The 25,246-nt window shown below is 45.9% G+C and overlaps 1 protein-coding gene across 1 annotated transcript in view; it reads left to right on the top strand.

Annotated features, from left to right (window-relative positions):
* Positions 1-3,165, top strand: part of PROM2 (prominin 2) — a 222,474-nt gene extending 219,309 nt beyond the window's left edge. Inside the window, exon 23 of the mRNA XM_063932047.1 lies at positions 1,494-3,165. Coding sequence (XP_063788117.1) covers positions 1,494-1,560 — 67 coding nt within the window. The 3' untranslated portion in view covers positions 1,561-3,165. The remainder of the gene's footprint in view (positions 1-1,493) is intronic.
* The last annotated feature ends 22,081 nt before the right edge of the window (positions 3,166-25,246 follow it).

The raw sequence follows: 25,246 nt of genomic DNA, 5'->3' as shown, positions 1-25,246 counted from the left end.
CCGTGGTGCGTCCCTTGAACAATTGTGCAAGACGGCTACGTGGTCCTCAGTGAACACGATCATAAGGTTCTATGCCTTCGATACTTCCGCTTCCCAGGATACCTCCTTTGGACGCCGAGTTCTTGTGCCCGCTACAGTGCGTCCCCTCCCATGAGGAACTGCTTTAGGACATCCCCGATTTAATTCCCTGTGGAATCACAGTGTACCCCGCTGCAGAAAATGAGATTTATGGTAAAGAACTTTTCTTTGTTAAATCTCTTTCTGCGAGGTACACTGGATTCCACAGGGCGCCCACCCTGACGCACTTAGCTTCTTTGGGTTTGTATGGCATTAGCCGCTGGAAACCTCCTGTCGTGAGAATGTAGTTGTATGTGGCTGCTAACTGTTGTCGTCTCTCTTACCTGCTACTGGATTGGACTGGTTAACAAAACTGAGCTCCAGTGCCTGGATGCGCGGATATAGAGGAGGCGGCGCTATGCATCCTGGTAAAAGTCAAAGCTTTTGGGTGGTATTCATGTGACCGGCGGTCGGGAGACCGACAGTCACATGACTTCCTCCACCATCCTGACCCCTCACTATCTCGATGGTCGGCATGCCGACCAACAGGGACTATTTCCATTTGTGGGTGTCCACGACACCTATAGAGTGGGAATAGAACCCGTGGCGACCATAGGTCGCCACCGAGCCCGTAGCGTGGTGAGCGCAGCAAGCCCGCAAGGGGCTTGCTGCACTCGCCCCTCCGCGCCGGGATCCCGGCGTCGGTAAGCTGACCGCCGGTCAGCCATACTACACCCAAAGCTTTTACCCTGTTGATGCCTCGGATCAAGATCCAACTCTACACTCCGATGTAATTTCCTGTGGAATCCAGTGCACCTCGCAGAAAGAGATTTAACAAAGGTTAGTTCTTACCATAAATCTCCTTATACTATATATACCTACCCATATACTAACTTTTGTTCATTTTTATTTTTTAATTAGTCTTTTTTTCAGTAGAACTGAGAGAATAAATCTAAATAGCCACCAAAGCCTTGTTACCACTGTGTACAAAGAGGTCCGACTGCAACCATTCATATAAAATAATCTTTAAAGCATAAAACATATGCATTAGCATGGAACAGTTATAGCAAATAATAAATGCAATAATAACATTTGCACCCACTTAGATATTTAGTGCACGTATAAATACAATACATATAATATATACAGAATATCACAAAGAATACTAACAATATTTGATTGCATGTTCCCAAGTACAGTAAGCCGGCCACTTGCTGCACATTCAAAAAGTACAATGGATAAGCGTGTTCTCTGCTGCTGTGGTAGTGTTGAATGATTGTACTGTATGCTACCTGTATTCACATAGCCCTGTTTGTCTTCACCATTTCCCCGTACTAATGACTTCACTGTCTCTTTTCTGTCTCTCTGTGTTCGTTATGCAGAATGTCTCTCTAGTCGCACCTGTTTGCCTGTCAATGTCTGTGCTCTACCTGCAGAGACCCCAGCCCTGAAGAGGAGAATCTATTCCCACTAACACACAGCACAGATGCTGAGAGACGCTGACCACATGGCGGGTGAAACTGACCAACCACAGCACTCCGTAGTAAATCTTCTATGGATTCCATGTCACTGCTGCATTATCATGGAACTGGGGAGTTGTTTTACAAGATGTGCACTCAAGAGGTGCGAATATTCTTCTAAATGAAAATAATTATATGGGATACCAGGAACTTACCATGTATGTCTACAATGAAAGGATAGACTGTAAATTCTGCATATATTGTTTGCCCAGGTGACCTTGACCTTTTCAAGTAATTGACTTTTCGGTGAGCCATAACATTACAGTATATCTGCATTCACTGCTATTTAAAGCAGTACAAGCTGAACTGGTGTGTTTGGTTCTGAGGGAGTAAGCACCACTGTCAAGGTATATCATCACCAGGACCAGCACTGGCAGACATATCACTGCTGTGCCGTGATTGGGCCACCTCCAAAAGACCTTCATGCCATCAGCAGCACTGTAATCTAAACAGCCATTTCCAAAAAGTGTCAATGGAGGCAGGAAGCACCTCTCCCTCTTATCATTTATGAGGTAGTTGGGTCATTGGGTCTCTGAAATGTAAACGTTGTTTTTTTTGCACTTTACTTTCCTTATGTGTTACACATTTATCCCATGTTTTTAATATTTTGGTATTAATGCTAGTTGCTCATATAGTATTTGTAAAGACTATGAATAAAAGGTTCTTACGTTTGAATGAATTCTATATCAGTGTTGCACCACACACACACGCGCACACACTAACCTTTGTCAGAGCCGGACCTAGGCATAGGCAAACTAGGCAAATGCCTAGGGCATTTTGTATGCATAGGGGCACAAGCAGCTTCTGCTGATTAAAATGATACACGGCATGCCTATGTTCTGTGTGTGACTGCGGCTGTATCTGCATACAAAATGCTACGTTACAGTATTTCTGGAAATCACTGTAACGTAGCATTTCATATGCTACATATCATTTTAATCAGTAGAAGCTGCTTGTGCATCCTAGCCACATAGTAATGCAAATAAGATGCATTTTCATCAAAAAAGGCACCCAAAGTTAGCAGAGCTGCTAGCTGACCCACGCCAGGCATCTCCTGCTGCATGGCATATTGAGGCAAGATGTATGTGGACACATCTGTATCCAAGCAGAGGCAGAGGTCACAGTGTTAGCGGCCATGTGAGTGCTGTGTGCGGGTTGGTTGTGTAGTAGTGTGCGGCATATGTGTAAGGGGCATTATGTGTATAAGGGCATTAATAAAGGTTGGCATAATTTGTAATGCGCATCATGTTTATAAGGACATTAATAATGTGTCTCATATGTGTAAGGGGCATTACTGTGTTGTATTATGTTTATAAAGGCATTACTAATGTGTGGCATTATGTGTATAAGGTGCTCTATTGTGTGGCGTAACATATAGAAAGGTCACTTCTGTGTGGACTAATGTGAATAAAGAGCAACATGGTGTGGTGTAATTTGGATAAGGAGCAATTCAGTGTGATATAATGTGAATAAGGGGCACTACTGTGAGGAATAACGTATATAAAGTGGTACTACTGTGTGATGTAACGTGAATAAGGAACACTATCGCATGATAAAATGTGAATAAAGTTACACTACTGTGTGGCGTAATTTTAATTGGGAGTACTATTGTGTGGCCATGCCCCTTCCCAGCAAGAACACGCCCCTTTTTCAGCTGTGCGCCGAATGTGCGCACTGTTCCTATTTAAAATATAGGGGGCAGGAACACCAAAATGAGGACTGCTATGGGTCAGGGGTGATGGTGCTGGGAAAGGGGTGCAGGATCAGAGGTGTAACTAGAGACGGTGCTAGGGGGCACCAGCCAAAATATCGCCTAGGGCATCATATTGGTTGGGGCCGGCTCTGACATTTGTTATATAATAACTGCAGAGATAGGAGACAGGTTGGTCACCCAGCTGTAGTAGAATAGATCAGAAATGTATATCAGGACACATAACTCACCATGGGTCTGCTACACATGGAAATTATTGTACTATGATCTGTAGTTGAAAACGCCACATATTCCAGACTGTGAAAAGGGATAGATTCACCTCCAGATGGAATTTTTTTTAAAAAGGGGGGGAGGGATATCACCTTTCCACAACTTTAACCTGTTAGTATTATGCTTACACAGACAAAGAAGAGCAGCTCATATGTAAAATCCAGAGTATTCTTCCTATAAGTATTTCCAAATCCATTGACCATTAATATCCAGAGTAAGACTTTAAATATGCCTATCACTAGACAAAGCCAGGATGCATCTGGATGGCTCCCAGGGATCGTGGTGATTAGTTCACAATGTTAAGACTCTTCCTGCAGTCAGACAGCGCTCCCCATCTACAGTACTTCAGTGGATTTACAACTTAACTCAATGTCTTCCGGCCACTTCCGCCTTCTTCAATGAATGCCCTCATCTTCACCATTCTTCTGTCTGGGTCCCATCATGTTCTTTTTTCTTTCCAGAGTCTACTTTGTTGCCTTTTTCCATCTGCCTCCCATTCTGCTGTACACCTGCAACCTCTCAAATCTTATCCAGGTTATTTCACTGAACCCTCTCTATCCATCTATTCCGTCTCCCAATCCTTTATAACTTCTCCACCTGGCTCTACCACTTTCTCACCTGTGACTTCTCCATCCTTATCCTATTAAACATATTGACCCTATATTCTAACTGATGATCCCACCAACCCTGCTGCTTACAAATTATTGAACTGCTCCTTCACATTTGGCCTCTCTCAATCAGCCTCTTCCATTTCTCAAAACAAATTCCACTCCCTCAACTTGGTCTACTCTCACCTTTTGGATGACCCACCACTTCCTAAAATTCAACCCCTCTAAGGGGTAGATCTATGAAGCAGTTTAAATAGTGGAGAAGTGAGCCTGTGGAGAAGTTGCCCATGGCAACCAATCAGCTGCTACATATAATTTTATAGAATGCAATTTATAAATGTTACTTCAAAGCTGATTGGTTGCCATAGGCAACTTCTCCACTGGCTCACTTCTCCACTCTTTTAACTACTTCATACATCTGCCACAATAACTGAATTCATCTTCTTTCCCCTTCCAAACCCACCTCTTCTACCCACCTTTCCTCCTATATTTACAGTCTCCTTTCCCTCTGTTCCCAAGGTCTGATGTCAAGGTCACCCTCAACTCTGCCCTCTCTTTCTCTCTCCACATTTAGTGCCTCTCCAAAGCCTGTAATTTTCTTTGATAATTCCAAGATCAGTACCTTTATTACCCTGGAAGCCACTAAAACCCTCATCCACAACCTCATCAGCTCTTGCCTTGGTCACTGTAATCTACTAAGCACAGGCCATCTTATGTTCTGCCTCAGCGCACTTCAGGCTCTGCTACTGCCTTATTTTCCACTTTGTACACTCCACCTTTGCTGCCTTATTCTGCCATTCGCTCCTCTGGCTCCCTGTCTGACTCAGAATCAAATTAAAACTCCTTTCTGCCCCTCCCTACATATCCACTTCCACACACATTCCTGATCACCCACTTTGCTCTACCAATGACTGGCAACTTTTTGCTTCACCTCCTCCAATGCTCATCTCCCATGCTGCTCCAATCCTCTGGAAAGTCCTCTCACATTCATCAGATACTCACATGGACTGAACCATCTCTTCACCTAAGGCTACCACTCTTCCATCCTTCCAGCCTCTGCTCCCCTCTTCATCTCTATGTTCTCTAACAGCACCAATAGAATATAAGAACTTTCCAAAAGGGCTCAATCTAAGTCTGTGATTTCTATATATTTCTCTTACGTCCTAGAGGATGCTGGGGTCCATTTAGTACCATGGGGTATAGACTGGGCCTTTGGGAGCCACTGGCACTTTAAGAGTTTAATAGTGTGGCCTGGCCCCTCCCTCTATGCTCCTCCTTCCAGACTCAGTTTAGAAAATGTGCCCAGAGGAGCCGGTCACAACTAGGGGAGCTCCTAGCAGTTTTTCTATTTTTATTTTTTTTCTAAGAGTAGTTAGGTACAGGAAGGCTGCTGGCAACAGCCTTCCTGCTTCCTGGGACTTGGGGGGAGTAGGAACCAACTCTTGAAGTTAATGGTTCTCTATCTCCGCTGACAGGACACTGAGCTCATGAGGATGCTGATCGCAAGCCCACGAGGCGACCGCTCACTCCCGCAGCATGGCCGCCACCCCCTAACAGAGCCAGAAGAAAGAAGAGTGGTGAGTTCAGCGCCGGTGGCCCAGTTAGCGGGTCGCCGGCGGGAATGGCGGCACAAGGGTGGGAGCGCAGCTCTGTCACGCTGCGCTCCATGAAGGCTCAGCAACATATCTATGTAGACGCGGCTGAGGGGCGTCTTGGGCCAGCGTGATCACCCTAACACTGGTAAAGCAGCTAACAGGGGCTAATCTTGCTGTTAGCACTAAAGACCTCAGGCCAGTATAATCATAGTGTGCGGGGAGCCACGCGCCATTACAGGGGGTGGGGCTTCTCAGAGCGGATCCAGCTCTCACAAGCGCCATTTTCTCCCAGCAGAACGCTGAAACACTGCCAAATATAGAACATAGTGTAATAACTCAGGGAATATATATGTGTATAATAGAAATAAAAATAAAAACAAGATGAATAATATAAATGAAAATAATATATAGATAAAGGTAAAGAATGTAAACTGTAATGTGTGATTAGTACTGTATATATAAAGGGCAAAATTACTATACATATAGATGAAATGTAAGAGTAAAAAAAGAATGATGGATTGTTATCTAGATTGTATATGGATTTATGTGTGTCGGTATTCTTATTTTTATCTACAAATTTATAAAACTATAAAATTATTGTATAGAGAAGTACGTGTGCAGCATTGTATTTGATGTATAAAATTGAATTAATTATATATTATTGGGTGTACGTATTTTATGTTATATGTATATATATATTTTTAGTGTAAAATAATATAATATTTTGGAGGTTACACCATCCAGAGAATATACATAGCTTTAAAAAGCAGCTCTGAGTACAATATGAATGAAAACATATTGTTTATGTATGGAACGCATAGAACCTTTTGACGGGAATGCAGAAACAAAATCAAATCGAGTCATGAACCGCAATAACATATACGCATGCGCGAACCGGGTGGCGCAAGATTTAAACCCTGTGTAACTGCAGTACATTTATGGACACTGATGAAGCCGCTGAGCTGAAATCCTAAGCGGAGAAACGCGTTTGTCGTATACACTGCAGAGGAGATTTTTGGATATCCAAATTGATTGTTGGCCGACCAGAGACAGCTACATACACGGATAGGATCCGATAATTTACCTGCTATCCACTAGACGGTGGACTCCGGATAAGGCTGTATCTGGAAGAGACAGCCGGGAGAGGTATTAACCAACACGTGTAAAGCTGCACACCAACGTGTGGATGGATTTCTTTACGAGTCTCATGAGCGGTGATTATAATTTATTATAAAGCTGGAAGTACATCTTTTATCAGCATAAGTGTATGGAGGAGTTGTGTTTAGAAACCGCATTCTAACTAACTGTGTGCTTAAGAACTGCAACTTGAGAAATCAATTGAGGCTCGATAAGCAGCTGTACAGGAAATAAGTTACAACTGAGACAATAGCTACTATTGTAACAAATTAAAGAAATAAGTTACAACTGGGACAATAGTACCGGATAACATTATCTAGTTTAAGCGTTCAGCTGCATGTATCTATAAATATTGAGGAGCATAGAAATTCTCTGGTTGGTAACATAAGGAAGAAATATCTTGGGAACTGTATATCTTAATGGTTTTTATTAAATAATAGATAGTATTGTATATGCGAATGCATTTTACATGTGTTATTAAAAACAAACTATTTTTAATGTGAATGTGCCAGCGCTATCCTTGTATTTTGTACCTTCACAGGTCAGGCTCTGTTTGGGGATGCATTGGATGCGTAGATTTCAATGGCAGCTGCGGGTAAGTCAACCTTTCTCACCTCAGCAGCTCCACCGACTAGGAAATCTTATCCTACGTCCACACTGCAGTCCTTTCGGAGTGCAGAATTTAAAAAATCCAAATCCCCTTCCACCTTCTTTAGGGGTGGTCGGGGAAAATAAAAAAAAAACAACAGGTTCTCAGGAACAGAAACCAGTTTCCGTTTCCTCAAAATCTTCACATCTGGGCATCATCAGGCCTAGACCCCTGGGTGACAGACATTGTTACCCAGGGCTACAGACTGGAGTTTCAGGAACTCCCACCTCACAGATTCTTCAAATCAGGCTTACCAGTTTTGCTGACAGAAAGTGCTATCCTACAGGAAGCCATAAAAAAATTGGTCAAAACAGATGTTATTGTCCCAGTTCCACCTCACCTACACCACAAGGGTTATTACTCAAACCTGTTTGTGGTGCCGAAACCGGATGGTTCGGTAAGGCCGATTATAAATCTAAAGTCATTGAACCCCTACTTAAGGGAATTCAAATTCAAGATGGAGTCTCTGAGAGCGGTGATCTCAGGTCTGGAGGAAGGGGAATTTCTAGTATCCCTCGATATCAAGGATGCATACCTTCACATTCCGATCTGGCCGCCTCACCAGGCTTATCTCAGATTTGCGCTGCTGGATTGTCACTATCAGTTCCAGGCACTGCCTTTTGGTCTCTCCACAGCACCGAGGGTGTTCACCAAGGTCATGGCAGAGATGATGCGCCTCCTCCGCATGCAGGGAGTGAACATAATTCCATATCTGGACGATCTGCTGACAAAAGCATCGTCCAGGGAGAGGTTGTTGCAGAGTATTGCTCTCTCAACTCGACTACTCCAGGATCTTGGGTGGATCCTGATCCTTCCAAAGTCACATTTGGAGCCGACAAGGAGACTACCCTTCCTGGGAATGATACTCGACACGGAAGGGCAGAGGGTGTTTCTACCATTGGAGAAAGCTTTGGTGATCCAAACAATGGTATGGGATGTCCTGAAGCCAGCCCGGGTTTCGGTTCAACAGTGCACTCGCCTTCTGGGGAAGATGGTAGACTCCTACAAGGCTCTTCAGTATGTAAGGTTCCATGCCCGGTCATTCCAGCTAGATCTCCTAGACAAATGGTCAGGATCACAATTTCACATGCACCAGCGGATACGCCTGTCGATGAAAGCCAGAATTTCACTCCTCTGGTGGCTGCAAACTTCTCACCTACTCGAAGACCGCAGGTTCGGGATTCAGAATTGTATCCTTCTAACCACGGATGCAAGTCTCAGAGGTTGGGGAGTGGTTACACAAGGGGAAAAGTTCCAAGGAAAGTGGTCAAGTCTGGAGTCCATACTTCCGATAAACATTCTGGACCTAAGGGCCATATAGAACCTACTTCTACAAGTGGCACATTTTCTGCAAGATCGGGCCATACAGGTCCAGTCGGACAATTTCACGGCAGTGTCTTACGTAAACCGTCAGGGAGGAACGAAGAGCAGAGCGGCAATGTCAAAGGTAACAAGAATCATCCTCTGGGCAGAAAACCACACGTGGCGCTATCAGCAATCTTCATTCCAGGAATGGACAACTGGGAAGCGGACTTCCTCAGCAGACACGCTCCCCATCCAGGAGAAAGGGGCCTCCACCTGGAGGTGTTCGCAGAGGTGACAAGCCGATGGGGTGTACCTCAGGTAAACATGATGGCCTCTCATCTCAACAAGAAGCTTCAGAGGTACTGTTCCAGGTAGACCCACAGGCAGTGGCGGTGGATGCACTGGTAACTCCATGGGTGTTCCAGTCGGTGTTTGTGTTACCAAGTATTCTCAAACTAATAAAAAGAACAAGAGTTCAGGCGATCCTCATTGCTCCGGTGGGCTTGGTACGCAGATCTTCTGGAATTACTCCAGGAGGATCCGAGGCCTCTTCCTCTTCGTGAGGACCTTCTGCAACAGGGGCCGTTCGCCTATCAAGACTTACCGCGGCTACATTTGACGGCATGGAGGTTGAATGCCAGATCTTAGCTCGGAAGTGCATTCCAAAAAAGGTCATTCCTACCCTGATACAAGCTAGGAAGGGAGTTATGTCTAAACATTACCATCGGATTTGGAAAAAGTATGTGTCTTGGTGTGAATCCAAGAAGTTTCCAACGGTGGAGTTTCAACTGGGACGGTTTCTCCTCTTTCTGCAAGCAGGTGTGGATGTGGGCCTATGCTTGGGCTCAATAAAAGTCCAGATTTTGGCCTTGTCCATTTTCTACCAGAAACAATTGGCTGCCCTCCCTGAGGTTCAGACATTTTTGAAAGGGGTTCTGCACATTCAACCACCCTTTGTGCCTCCTACGGCACCATGGGATCTTAGGGGGTCATTCTGACCCGATCACACGCTTAACTTCTTTGCAGCCGTGCGATCGGGTCAGAACTGCGCATGCGTCAGCGCATGGCAGCCATCGTTGCCTTGGAAAAAGAAAATTTTCACACATGAAAGTAGCGCTCACCAAGTGACATGCAAGAATATATAAATATAATCAGCTAGTATGAAATGCATTCACCCTTAATTGAATGGTATTCCTTATAGGCTGCTAAATGGAGGATAGAGATTCACTCTAGGAGATCCTTATATCAAACACCAATATTCGAATGGAATGGATGATATCCCAGAGAGACCTGAAAGATAAGTGCCTCTTTCCCCAATATGAATGGGCATGAAATAAGAGGCACCATTAAACACAGACCATGGTGTAGTACTTTTTGTAAAAACACGCACTGGTTTTTATCACTGACCTGGTTTGGGAATGTTGTGGACTCGGGGCTTCTTCCGATGACCGGGAAGAGGAACCGCCACTGGGTCGTAGTAGAGATGGCCGGATGTAGGTCTTCCTCATGCAGGACTAAGACGGCAGGCGGGAGGCCCAGAGGAATTCTTGAAGGTCTCCTGTAAGACAAGACTTGTAGAAATACTGAAGGCTGGGGTACTGAGATATTGGAGACACTGTGGTATTGGAGGCACTGAGGTGCTGGGAGTACAGGGAGGCCCTTGGAGGCACGGAGGTGCTTGGGGGCACGGAGGTGTTTGGAGACACCGAGGCGCTTGGAGGGATGAGGTGCTTGGAGGCACGAGGTGCTTGGAGACACGGAGGTAACTGGAGGCACGGAGGTGCTTGGAGGCACGGAGGTGCTTGGAGGCACGGAGGTGCTTGGAGGCACAGAGGTGTTTGGAGACACCGAGGTGTTTGGAGGGATGAGGTGCTTGGAGGCACGAGGTGCTTGGAGACACGGAGGTAACTGGAGGCACGGAGGTGCTTGGAGGCACGGAGGTGCTTGGAGGTGCTTGGAGGCACGGAGGTGTTTGGAGACACCGAGGTGTTTGGAGGGATGAGGTGCTTGGAGGCACGAGGTGCTTGGAGACACGGAGGTAACTGGAGGCACGGAGGTAACTGGAGGCACGGAGGTGCTTGGAGGCACGGAGGTGTTTGGAGACACCGAGGTGTTTGGAGGGATGAGGTGCTTGGAGGCACGAGGTGCTTGGAGACACGGAGGTAACTGGAGGCACGGAGGTGCTTGAAAGCTCAGGATGCTTGGAGGCACAGGATGCTTGGAGGCACAGGATGCTTGGAGGCACAGGATGCTTGGAAGCACAGGATGCTTGCAGGGACGAGGGAGCTCTGGAATCACAGCTTCCGCAGGAGAAACGAAGATACTCAGGCACCGGATCTCTGTCTGGTATCTGATTTTAAATTCCCCGCCCTAGCCTGATTGGCGGAGCAGGCAGGTGACGTCAGACCTGCTCCGCCTCCTTGCCCTCGCTTGTGATGGCGGCGTCCTTGCTTCCGGGAAGCCGCCGGAGAGCAGCGCCGACCCGCCGCTGAAGCCGGAGACCGTCAGGGGAAGAGAGGCGCCGGGCAGACCAGGCCACCCGCAGGGACAAGCGCGGTCGCCGCTGCCCGAGGTTCGTGACAGTACCCCCTCCTCCAGGAGTGGCCCCTGGACACTTCCCGGGCTTAGTCGGATGTCTGGAGTGGAAGATCCGAATCAGACGAGGAGCCGTTACTTCAGTAGCCCCAATCCAACTTCTCTCCTCAGGACCATAACCCTTCCAGTCCACCAAGTACTGTAATTTTTTATGAAGATAACGAGAGTCAAGAATAGCTTTGATTTCAAACTCCGCTCCAGCTTCTGCCACTACGGACGTTGGCCTAGGGAGTGCTGAGTGGAACCGATTCAGAATGAGGGGACGGAGTAGAGAAACATGAAAGGCGTTAGGTATTCGAAGATGGGCAGGCAAACCCAGTTTACAGACCACAGGATTTAAGACTTGTAGCACAGGGTAAGGACCGATGAACCTTGGAGCGAATTTCATGGTGGGCACCTTCAACCGGAGATTCCGTGTGGACAGCCATACCCTGTCCCCAACTTTATATTGAGGTGCGGCTTGCCGTTTCTTATCTGCGAAGAACTTGTACCGAACAGAAACCTGCTTAAGATTAGCATGAACCTTTCTCCAAATTTGTCCAAAGTGTCGTAGAGTGGACACTACAGCAGGAACCTCTATTATCGGAAGGCTTGGAAATTCCGGAACACGGGGATGGAACCCGTAGTTGACGAAAAATGGTGATTCCCCAGTGGAAGAATGAAACAAATGGTTATGGGCAAACTCCGCCCAAGGCAACAACTCCACCCAGTTGTCCTGTGAAGGAGAGAGATACAAACGAAGAAAAGTCTCTAGATCTTGATTGACTCGTTCCGTTTGCCCATTAGTTTGGGGATGATAAGCAGACGAAAACTTAAGTTTAATGTGTAGAGTTGAACAAAGGGCTTTCCAAAACCTGGCGGTGAACTGTACTCCACGGTCAGAAACAATCTCTTGTGGCAACCCATGCAAACGAAAATGTTCTCGGATAAACAATAGAGCCAGTTTCGGTGCTGTCGGGAGACCAGTCAAGGGCACAAAGTGTGCCATCTTCGAAAAACGGTCAACGATAACCCAAACGGTGTTGCAACCCTTGGAACAGGGCAAGTCAGTGATGAAGTCCATGGAAATGTGAGTCCAGGGTCTCACAGGGATAGGCAGAGGACGAAGTAACCCTGCAGGAGGCAGACGAGGAGATTTATGTTGTGTACATTGGGGACACGAATTAACGCAATCTTGTACATCCTTCCTCATGGTGTTCCACCAGTAAGACCTTTGCAGAAACTTGTACATCTTCTGAGCGCCGGGATGACCGGAAAACTTGGAGTTATGGGCCCACAGTAGTATTCCTGGGCGGAATCTAGCTGGCACGGACATTCTTCCAGGAGGAGGAGCTGGAGTAGTTAAAGCAGCAGAGACAGAAACTGGATTCAGAATTAAACCCCGCTCCGGAGGTTCATCCTCGTCTGTGGGAACTTGTGAACGAGAAAGCGCATCTGCTTTAATATTGAGAGTCCCGGCCCGGTACTTGATAATGAACGAGAATCGGGAAAAGAAAAGTGCCCATCTCGCCTGGCGAGGATTCAAGCATTGTGCGGATTTGATGTACAGCAAATTCTTGTGATCCGTGTAGATGGTAAACACATGTTTAGCCCCTTCTAGAAGATATCTCCATTCTTCCAAGGCAGATTTGATTGCCAAAAGTTCCTGGTCTCCAATAGTGTAATTTCGTTCGGCTGGAGAGAATTTACGAGAATGGAAGCCACACGGATGTAATTTTTTATCAGAGGAATACTGGGAGAGAACAGCCCCAACCCCGACTGAAGATGCATCAACTTCTAAGAAGAAGGGTTCCTCGAAATTTGGTTGTTGGAGAACTGGAGCCGTCATGAAAGCTAACTTTAAGCGAGAAAAAGCTACAATGGCTTCCGGAGGCCACAAACTAGGATTAGAACCCTTCCTCGTCAGGGCAGTAATGGGCGCAACAATGGTGGAGAAACCCTTAATGAATTTCCTGTAGTAGTTCGCAAAGCCCAGGAACCTTTGTATTGCTTTCAGGGAAAGAGGCTGAGTCCAGTCACGAATGGCCGACAACTTTTCCGGATCCATGCGAAGCTCCGTCCCCGAGATGACATAACCGAGGAACGGAATAGATGTTACTTCAAAGGTACATTTGGAAAGCTTGGCGTAGAGATGATTTTCTCGTAAACGGTGTAGCACCTCTTTGACTTGAGTCCTGTGTTCGACAAGATTCTTGGAAAAAATCAGTATGTCGTCCAGATATACCACAACGCTCTGATACAGCATATCACGAAAGATTTCGTTGACGAACCCCTGGAAAACCGCGGGAGCATTACTAAGACCAAACGGCATCACCAAGTATTCGTAATGCCCATCTCGGGTATTAAAGGCAGTCTTCCATTCATCCCCCTCTCGGATGCGTATAAGATTGTAAGCTCCTCTCAAGTCGAGTTTTGAAAAAATGCGGGCACCATGAACCCTATCAAATAACTCTGTGATTAGTGGCAAGGGGTATTTATTCTTAATAGTAATGTCGTTTAGGCCGCGGTAGTCGATGCACGGTCTCAACCCCCCGTCCTTTTTCTTCACGAAAAAGAAGCCTGCACCGGCAGGGGAGGAAGAGGGGCGAATGAATCCCTTGAGCATATTGGACTTAATATACTCCGACATGGCTTGAGTCTCGGGAAGAGACAGAGGATATGTACGACCACGAGGTGGCGTCTTCCCTGGGACAAGGTCAATAGGGCAGTCCCAAGGCCTGTGAGGTGGTAACAGGTCAGCAGCTTGTTCCGAAAATACGTCCTTGTACCCTTGATATGCCTCCGGAATGTGCTCTTCATCCGTTTTGGAGGTAACACGGAGCGGACAAACAGGAGTAAGACAATTAGTGTGACAAAAGGGACTCCAGGACAGAATTTGTGACGACTTCCAGTCGATGTGGGGATTATGACTTTTCAGCCAAGGCATTCCAAGAACCAGATCATGAGGCATTTCTGGGATTACCAAGAGTTCCAAATCTTCCTGATGTAGAGCCCCGACCTGCAGCTTAACTGGCCCCGTGCGCCACATTATAAGACCTTTGGAAATTCTAGTCCCGTTGATAGCCGTCAGTGAAATTGGCCGCTCGATAGGCCGTAACTTTAAACCCAAACTTTGGGCACAGAAAGAAGAAACGAAGTTCCCTGCAGCTCCGGAATCCAATAGGGCTTCACAAGACCTGGAGACTGAATTGGAGACTAGAGTTACTGGAAGCAAGCAGTCCGAAGTTGGAGAAGCTTTTGTCGTAACTCCCAGCTTGACTCCTCCGGAACAAGCTAGGCCTGCCCGTTTCCCGGACGGGCTTTACAAGATTTAAGAAAATGATCTGCGGCTCCACAGTAAAGGCAGAGTTTACCCTCACGACGACGCTGTCGTTCTTCCGGAGACAGTCGGGAGCGGTTAATTTGCATGGGCTCATCTGAGCTGGGTGAGGCCACCGGCCTAGGAGTAGGATTCCGGAACCTGGAACGATCCGAACGGCTACGTTCTCTTCCACGCTCCTGCATCCGAAGATCCACCTTGACGCAAAGGGAAATCAAATCTTCTAATGGATCCGGCAGATCTCTAGTAACCAGCTCATCTTTCAGCCGGTCGGAAAGACCGTTCCAGAAGGCAGCTCTCAGGGCGTCATTATTCCAGCGTAGTTCGGAAGCAATGGTCTGGAAATGAACCACGTACTGGCCCACGGAACGGGCGCCCTGCCGAACACGGAGCAAATCGGAAGAAGCAGTGGTCATTCTGCCGGGCTCGTCGAAAATCCTTCGAAAGGACGAGATGAAGTTGGTGTAGTTGGAAACCATGGGATCAGATCGTTCCCATAATGGAGACACCCAATCCAAAGCAGAACCTTCCAACAGAGAAATAATATATGCTACCTTGGACCGGTCTGTAGGAAAGTTGTGTGCAAGTAGCTCGAAATGTACCTCGCATTGGTTCAAGAAACCACGACAATTTTTGGGATTCCCATTATAGCGGGACGGAGTAGGCAACTGAAGGCGTGGAGTGACACCGGCCGATGGTTGAACATTGCTGGCAACGGCAACTGGTGCGACTACTGGAACAGGTGCCGGAATTACTGAGGCCAGAGACGCCTGAATCTGATCCAGATGCCCGGACAACTGCTGGAGGTACTGCATCACCTGGCCTTGTGCTGCTTCCTGACTTTGCACTCGAGAAGCCAGGTTCTGAATGGCACTCGAGTCCGTGTTCCGATTCCCCGAGTCCATGTGGCCTGAGTATACTATCACTGACCTGGTTTGGGAATGTTGTGGACTCGGGGCTTCTTCCGATGACCGGGAAGAGGAACCGCCACTGGGTCGTAGTAGAGATGGCCGGATGTAGGTCTTCCTCATGCAGGACTAAGACGGCAGGCGGGAGGCCCAGAGGAATTCTTGAAGGTCTCCTGTAAGACAAGACTTGTAGAAATACTGAAGGCTGGGGTACTGAGATATTGGAGACACTGTGGTATTGGAGGCACTGAGGTGCTGGGAGTACAGGGAGTGCAGGGAGGCCCTTGGAGGCACGGAGGTGCTTGGAGGCACGGAGGTGCTTGGGGGCACGGAGGTGTTTGGAGACACCGAGGCGCTTGGAGGGATGAGGTGCTTGGAGGCACGAGGTGCTTGGAGACACGGAGGTAACTGGAGGCACGGAGGTGCTTGGAGGCACGGAGGTGCTTGGAGGCACGGAGGTGTTTGGAGACACCGAGGTGTTTGGAGGGATGAGGTGCTTGGAGGCACGAGGTGCTTGGAGACACGGAGGTGCTTGGAGGCACGGAGGTGCTTGGAGGCACGGAGGTGTTTGGAGACACCGAGGTGTTTGGAGGGATGAGGTGCTTGGAGGCACGAGGTGCTTGGAGACACGGAGGTAACTGGAGGCACGGAGGTGCTTGGAGGCACGGAGGTGCTTGGAGGCACGGAGGTGTTTGGAGACACCGAGGTGTTTGGAGGGATGAGGTGCTTGGAGGCACGAGGTGCTTGGAGACACGGAGGTAACTGGAGGCACGGAGGTGCTTGGAGGCTCAGGATGCTTGGAGGCACAGGATGCTTGGAGGCACAGGATGCTTGGAGGCACAGGATGCTTGGAAGCACAGGATGCTTGCAGGGACGAGGGAGCTCTGGAATCACAGCTTCCGCAGGAGAAACGAAGATACTCAGGCACCGGATCTCTGCCTGGTATCTGATTTTAAATTCCCCGCCCTAGCCTGATTGGCGGAGCAGGCAGGTGACGTCAGACCTGCTCCGCCTCCTTGCCCTCGCTTGTGATGGCGGCGTCCTTGCTTCCGGGAAGCCGCCGGAGAGCAGCGCCGACCCGCCGCTGAAGCCGGAGACCGTCAGGGGAAGAGAGGCGCCGGGCAGACCAGGCCACCCGCAGGGACAAGCGCGGTCGCCGCTGCCCGAGGTTCGTGACAGTTTTAATGCACAGATAAAACTTACAAGAAGTTAAAAGAACAAAAGCATGTCATATAAGACTCCATAGGATAACACAGATGGTATATCACCCAAAGATTCCTCGCAGCCACAGCAGATGGTATTGGAAGATGTGCACAGTCTCTCCAAGTGGCTAATAGCATGCAGGGTAACAGAAGGTGATTGTGTCCAAATGTCCCAGGGTCAGTCACAAATTAAAAGCAAGAGCCACGCTTAACGCGTATCGGACCAGATGTCCTTCATCAGAAGTATGGGTTACTGGCTCCAGAGTAGTGCTTTTAAACCTTACTAAATGATGATCCCAGCTGTCTCCAATCATCATCCACAGATCGCGCTCCGAACAGCGCACATGCGCGATGATTACCGGAAACCGGAAGTCGTCGGTGCGGGTCACCTGTGTTCCACATACCCGGAAGTCGTCAATTAGGCTTCCCTTTACCATGCACCGTGGATATCCTTGCTGTTCACATGCGTTCCACTGACCAGGAAACGCACAGGACCATCGTCCAATCCTCTTATCGAACTGTTCTTTGCAGTAAAGTCTCATATCAAATATAATGACAGAGTCCCGGACTAGTATAAATCCATATATATAATATATATTAAACAAGAAAAAAATAGCAGCAATTACCAGTGGTATGTATACACAGATCTAGAGTAAAAGACAGTGTAAAAAATAGGTGCTGAAATGAGTGAACGAACTAGGTAAAAAAAACATTTTAATTCAAATTCACCGTTCAGTCCCCTTGGGCTAAGGGTACCTAAACAGTGTATTGACTTCATCTCCGCTTGAGAGAGTCTCTTGTCTAAGTCCCTAGTTCTCCACTTCTGTTGTATTACTTGTACGCCCCAAAAGTTCCTTAATGCACCTGTATTGGAATTATGTATCCTTTTAAAGTGTGAGGAAACACTGTGAGATTCAAGGCCCTTCCGAATATTATATACATGCTCGGCCCACCTCACCTTGGCACTCCTTCCTGTTTTGCCAACGTAGGCAAGGCCGCATACACATTCGAGCACATATATGATATTTTTGGTATGGCACGTAATAAAATCCCGAATGAGATATGTACGGCCATTAACAGTGTATTCCGTGAATTTTCTCACTGGGGCCTTAACAGTCTTACACATTAGGCAATCACCGCAACGATGAAAGCCTTTAGTTCTTACACTCTGTCTCAATTCCATATCAAGGCTGCTCCTTACAAGTTGGTTCTTCAGGGATTGAGACCTCCTATAAATAAAAGTGGGTCTATCTGGCAACAAGTCACCAATCACCGTATCTTGTTTTAGAATGTTCCAGTTATTAATGAACACTTTTTTTATACCTTTGAAAGACCTACTATACTGGCTGACAAAGGCCCATTTAAATCTGTCATCAGAATTAGTAGGTTTCTCCTTAATTGCCAGCAATTGAGACCTATCTACCTTATCTACCCTTTTTCTGGCTGATTCAAGAATATTTGGTGTATACCCCTTTTGTAATAATCGATCTGTAAGTTCGTCCAATTGCTGATCACGTACCACTGCATCCGAACAGTTTCTCTTGACCCGTGTGAACTGGCTGAATGGTATCCCATCCAGCCAGTTCGCATGATGTTGACTTGTTCTGTCAATGAAACTGTTGGCATCTGTTTTTTTCCTATAAGTTTTAGACTGAACTTCACCATTATGGATATAGATACTCAAGTCAAGAAAAGACACCTCATTCTGACTTTGAGTAAATGTGAATTTAATATCCATATTATTCAGATTAAGTTCATCACAGAATATTCGCAGCGACTCTTCATCCCCACGCCAAACAAAGAGCACGTCATCGATATAGCACCGCCAGGACACCAGGCCCGCCACCAGGACACCCCCATGCCAGATCTGGATGTCCTCCCAGTACGCCATAAATAAATTGGCATAACTGGGGGCGAACCTGGTGCCCATGGCGGTGCCAATCCGCTGTAAGTAAAATGCCCCGTCAAAGAAAAAATAATTGTTTAGTAAAATAAACCTAATACTATCCATGATGAACGTCCTAATAGGTTCACTATAACTACTCTTATTCAAGAAATAAGAGACCGCCATGAGACCTTTCTCCAGATCTATAATTGTGTACAATGTACACACATCAGCTGTACATAGGAAGTCACCCATTTCCCATTTACAGCTCGTCAAGCTCCTCAAGATATCCCCGGTGTCTTTCACAAAGGACCTTGTGGTTACCACCAATGGCTGTAGATAGTGATCGACCATTGCTGAGAGATTACTGGTCAAACTATTGCACCCAGATACTATTTGTCGGCCCGGGGGGTGGAGGGGGTCCTTATGGACCTTCGGGAGAACATACATGGTAGGGGTAGTGGGGTCCTTAATATTCAGAAACTCATGTTCACTCTTTGTGATTATCTTATTGTCCAATGCTTGTGTACTAAGATCCAGCAGTGCCTTAGCAATACGCACCGTTGGATCCACTTTGAGTTTCTGATAGGTACCTCCATCATTAAGCTGTTTGTGTACCTCCTCCATGTATGACTCCCTTTTCATAAGGACCACCCCTCCACCCTTATCTTCCGGCTTGATAATCAGGTCCTTATCATCCTTCAAGGATCGTATGGCCTCAAATTCCTTTTTTGTCAAATTGGGCTTACTCCATTTAATATCTTTCTGTATCTCTTTCTCAATCTCTCCACAAACTACTTTGTTAAAGACCTCTAAGCAATTCCCTCTCGATTGAATGGGGTAAAAAGTTGAGGGTGCTTTAAATCGAGACACTTCCCCCACTATACTCCACGTCTAAACTGGCATTTTCTCTATTTTGGAAAAACTTCTTAATGGTGAGTTTACGAATAAATTTCTGAACGTCTAAAAAGATGTCAAAGGAGTTGGGCTTACTTGAGGGAGCAAAATTCAAGCCTTTTTGTAGTACTTTCACTTCATGGGTGGTCAAGGATCTATCAGATAAATTAAAGATTTTTCCTTCCAACATAGTTACAGTGGAGGAATCCATAGTATTGGCCGCTACTGGATCTGTTCCCTGATTGATTACCTCTATACAATTGCTCAGAGGGGTAATATTTCTATGTTTTTGAGTCTTTTTAGGTCACTTGCCCGCCCTTGTGCCCCTCCTAGTTTTTTTGTTATTTACAATGTCCTTGTATACTACCTTCTGTTTAGTGGAGTCCTTTGACCAAAGTCTAAAAAAGAAGAGTTGTCTTCATTCCTCCCTCTCAGTGCCATAAATCTATTCAAGGTTTTAACCTTCTCAGGCTTGGTTGAGGCAGTCATTTTTCTAAACCTTGGATAATCCATATCTCTCCTGTCTTGATCATAATTGGATTCAAATCGGGATTCTCTGCCTCTCCACTGATTTCTATACATACCATCATTAGAATTAGCATTCTCTCTCGGGTGGTATTTGGGAAATCTCCTGCCTTGATTAGCTTGAAAGTTCATATTCTTTCTCCACTGGGGAGATTTTTCTAGCCGGGGTTTGGGATTATAAAGACCTGTCCCTTTTGGGGTCCCATTAAAGCCATTGGTCCTATTCCTCATATTCCTGACCATTCCTTTCTTTGCAGGTTTATCTTGTTCTATTTCCCCCACTCGAGCAGACCCAGAGTCTGCTTCAATTGGTGTAGTTACAACAGAATCCCTTTTGAACTTTTTTTGTTTTCTCTCTCTCAGTTCATTGGTACTTTTATTCATTTTTTGCAGTAGGGATTTCTCCAAGGTGCAAAATTCTTCCAAATCCTTATATGGGTGTATAAGGGTTTGGAGAACTGTAATTTCATCATTTAATTTGACGAGGGAAATCTTTCTCTCTTTAATAATAAAATCTATCAAAGAGGATGAACAGGAATATAATATTTTATCCCACTCATCCCTAAAATCTGAATCGGGTGAATTGAAAGAGGGAGGTTTTATTATCTTTAAACCTTTTGGTATATTGTGGGCCTCCTGGTAGTGTTCCAACGTCACTACCTCCCACCATATTCTATTCTCTTTCAACATTACCCCTTCTAATTTTTTAAAAGCAGAGCTAAGATTCTCATCATTAATCTCCACATTTGCCCCAGTCTCTAGGAACATAGTTCTTAATAGATCCTTTCTAGTTTCCCTAAACTTAAACATGTTTGCAGCAGACAATGAAAACTGGGATAAACAATAAAACAGAGATTATAAAAGATTTTTTCAATGATGTGCGCAATAGAACTCGGAGTGCAGCTATATCAAGTGCAAAGAGAGGTGTACCCCACACTTCAGGAATGTAACATTGGAAAAAGTTTTCACACATGAAAGTAGCGCTCACCAAGTGACATGCAAGAATATATAAATATAATCAGCTAGTATGAAATGCATTCACCCTTAATTGAATGGTATTCCTCATAGGCTGCTAAATGGAGGATAGAGATTCACTCTAGGAGATCCTTATATCAAACACCAATATTCGAATGGAATGGATGATATCCCAGAGAGACCTGAAAGATAAGTGCCTCTTTCCCCAATATGAATGGGCATGAAATAAGAGGCACCATTAAACACAGACCATGGTGTAGTACTTTTTGTAAAAACACGCACTGTGCTGGGCGTCCCCCCGCATGTCTGAGTTAACGATCGTAGCTGTGCTAAACTTAGCACAGCTACGATCAACTCGGAATGACCCCCTTAATGTGGTGCTGCAGCACCTGCAAGCGGGTTGGTTCGAACCTTTGCAGGAGGTGGACGTCAAGTTTCTTACTTGGAAGGCGGTCACACTGTTGGCATTGACATCTGCTAGACGTGTGTCAGAATTAGGGGCATTGTCATGCAAGAGCACCTATTTGATTTTCCATGAAGATAGGGCTGAGCTCAGAACGTGTCAGCAGTTTCTTCCAAAGATTATGTCAGCTTTTCATATCAGCCAACCTATTGTGGTACCAGTGGCTACTGACTCCTCAATTACCTCAAAGTCCTTGGATGTGGTGAGGGCTTTGAAAATTTATGTGAAGAGAACTTCTCGTCACAGGAAGTCAGTCGCTTTATTCGTTCTTTATGATCCCAATAAGGTTGGGTGTCCTGTTTCTAAGCAGATGATTTCTCGTTGGATCAGGTTTACTATCCAGCATGCTTATTCTATGGCTGGATTGCCGTGTCCAAAAATCTGTTAAGGCCCACTCTACTCGTAAAGTGGGTTCTTCCTGGGCGGCTGCCCGGGTGTCTCGGCTTTACAGCTTTGTCGAGCAGCTACTTGGTCTGGGTCGAACACGTTTGCTAAGTTCTACAAGTTAGATACTTTGGCCTCTGAGGACCTAAAGTTTGGTCAATCTGTTCTGCAGGAACCTCAGCACTCTCCCTCCCATACTGGGAGCTTTGGTACATCCCCATGGTACTAAATGGACCCCAGCATCCTCTAGGACGTAAGAGAAAATAGGATTTTAATTACCTACCGGTAAATCCTTTCTTGTAGTCCGTAGAGGATGCTGGGCACCCGCCCAGTGCTTCGTATTCCTGCATTGTTACTTGGTTCAGTATTGTTGTTTCAGCCGTTGCTGAATTGTTCCAAGTTGGTTAGCTTGGCTTTCCTTATTGTTATGTGTGAGCTGGTGTGAATCTCACCACTATCTGTGTATTTCCTTCTCTCGAAGTATGTCCGTCTCCTCGGGCACAGTTTCTAGACTGAGTCTGGTAGGAGGGGCATAGAGGGAGGGGCCAACCCACACTATTAAACTCTTAAAGTGCCAGTGGCTCCCAAAGGACCCGTCTATACCCCATGATACTAAATGGACCCCAGCATCCTCTACGGACTATGAGAATAGGATTTACCAGTAGGTAATTAAAATCCTATTTTATGCAATCTGTGGATTATAATTATGTATTGTACTTGTAAAACTAGTAACTTGTCTGTGCCTGTTCTGTTTAATCACCCATAACTGGATGTCCTGTATGCTGCATCTGCTATGTAAAGCACTACATACATACACACATATATATATATATATATATATATATATACACACACACACACAAGTGTGAGTTCCTTTACCATTTGATCAAGCAAAAGAATGTAGTAGTGGTTTCTGCAGAAATTAAATATATATTTAAAGACTCATAATTGTAAACTAATTTGTATAAAACATTATGCCCTTCTGTCTTGCTTGCCAGTGACAGATTCTGTAGTTTCCCCAGCAGCCCTGGAATAGAATCCACAGACAGATCCAGTTTCTATGTCCCCAGCTGTAGTTACAGTTGATGCTGTTATCAGCATCGGGAGAGAAGAAACCATAAATTAGTAATTGCATATCCAACTTACTTATGCCTCTCTGCCTAACGCCGTCCAACTCCCTACTTCTCTCTGTGTAGACTTTTTAGCAGATTATAGCAGTGGTTGGGAGCCTTCATTCCGAGTTGATCGCTCGCAAGCTGCTTTTAGCAGCAGTGCACACGCTAGGCCGCCGCCCTCTGGGAGTGTATCTTAGCTTAGCAGAAGTGCGAACGAAAGGTTAGCAGAATTGCTCGAAAATCTTTTCCTGCAGTTTCTGAGTAGCTCCAGACCTGCTCCTAGATTGTGATCACCTCAGTCTGTTTAGTTCCTGGTTTGACGTCATAAACACGCCCTGCGTTCGGCCAGCCAGTCCCCCGTTTCTCCAGCCACTCCTGCGTTTTTGTCCGGCACGCCTGCGTTTTTTAGCACACTCCCTGAAAACGCTGAGTTGCCGCCCAGAAACACCCACTTCCTGTCAATCAAACAACGAACACTCGTGTGACTGAAAAGCGTCGCTCGAGCTTGTGTAAAACTACTAAGTTCTGTGTGAAAGTACTTAGCGCTTGCGCATAAATGCAATTTTTTCACCTGAACGCTATGCTGCGAAAATCGGCAGCGAGCGATCAACTCGGAATGAGGGCCAATGATGTTTGCATCACTGTTGTAGTGGTTGGTAAAGGCTTACTGGCCTTCTCAACAATCTCTGCATTTTTCCCCATTAAGTAATATCTGTTTTTGCCTTTATTTCTAGCAATAACAGATGAATTTACAGAGCAATTTATTAATGAAGTCATTTTCAGCGCAGTTAATGAATGAAATCCCAGGCTCTGACCCTGGGGGTGATTCAGACCTGATCTCTACTGTGCGTTTTCGCACAGCGGACGATCAGCAATAAACTGCGCATGCGTATTCGCCGCAATGCGTATGCGCGTCGGCCAACAACCGGCATTGCTGGTCAGCGACAGGATGGTGCAAAAATTTCATTCGCACAGGCGTTCGCAAGGTGATTGGCAGAAAGAGTCCATTTGTGGGTGGTAAGTGACCGTTTACTGGGAGTATCCGGAAAAACGCAGGCGTTCCCAATCGTTTTCAGGGAGGGTGTCTGACGTCAGCTCCGGCCCACGATCAGCTCGTTCTCATCGCACTGTAGGAGTAAGTCCTGGACTGCGCAGAGACTGCACACACTGGATTTTTGCAGCTTGGCGTACACATGCGATCGCACACTTGCACTGCGAATTTACACTCCCCCTTGGGCGGCGACTATCTGAATGCAGGACAGCAAAGTTAGCAGCCCAGCAATCAGGTCTTAATAACCCCCTGTTTTTTTTCTGTACATGTATGACCATCAATCGCATATGCACATAGTCCCAGCTGTCAGCGTTCCTAAACAATACTACTCCAGATGTGTGTATAGTTTGCCTACATGGTAACACAACGCAGCTAATGCCACAGTTGCAAAATCCTGACACAAATAATCCCTCTTCCAATCTACCAAATCACACCAAAAATCACACAAACCATTCCTACATCTGCCCAAACCAAACCACGTTTTTGGGTCCGTGAATCAGTATATTTCCATGTCCCAATAACGCAGGCCAATGACAGGCATAGTGGTCTATGGTACCCCAGACCCTGGGTGTTCCTATTCATGCTGGTGCCTATGTCAGATATATCTATACAGGTTGAGTATCCCTTATCCAAAATGCTTGGGACCAGAGGTATTTTGGATATGGGATTTTTCCGTATTTTGGAATAATTGCATACCATAATGAGATATCATGGTGATGGGACCTAAATATAAGCACAGAATGCATTTATGTTACATATACACCGTATACACACAGCCTGAAAGTAATTTTAGACAATATTTTTTATAACTTTGTGCATTAAACAAAGTGTATGTACATTCACACAATTCATTTATGTTTCATATACACCTTATACACACAGCCTAAAGGTCATTTAATACAATATTTTTAATAACTTTGTGTATTAAACAAAGTTTGTGTACATTGAGCCATCAAAAAACAACGATTTCACTATCTCACTCTCACTCAAAAAAGTCTGTATTTCGGAATATTCCGTATTTCGGAATATTTGGATATGGGATACTCAACCTGTATCTATTTTACAGTCTTTGTGT

This window comes from Pseudophryne corroboree, chromosome 6 (assembly GCF_028390025.1).
Source record: "Pseudophryne corroboree isolate aPseCor3 chromosome 6, aPseCor3.hap2, whole genome shotgun sequence".
Taxonomy (NCBI): Eukaryota; Metazoa; Chordata; class Amphibia; order Anura; family Myobatrachidae; genus Pseudophryne; species Pseudophryne corroboree.
Note: the sequence above shows the minus strand (reverse complement) of the source record. Positions and strands in the feature narration are given on the sequence as shown.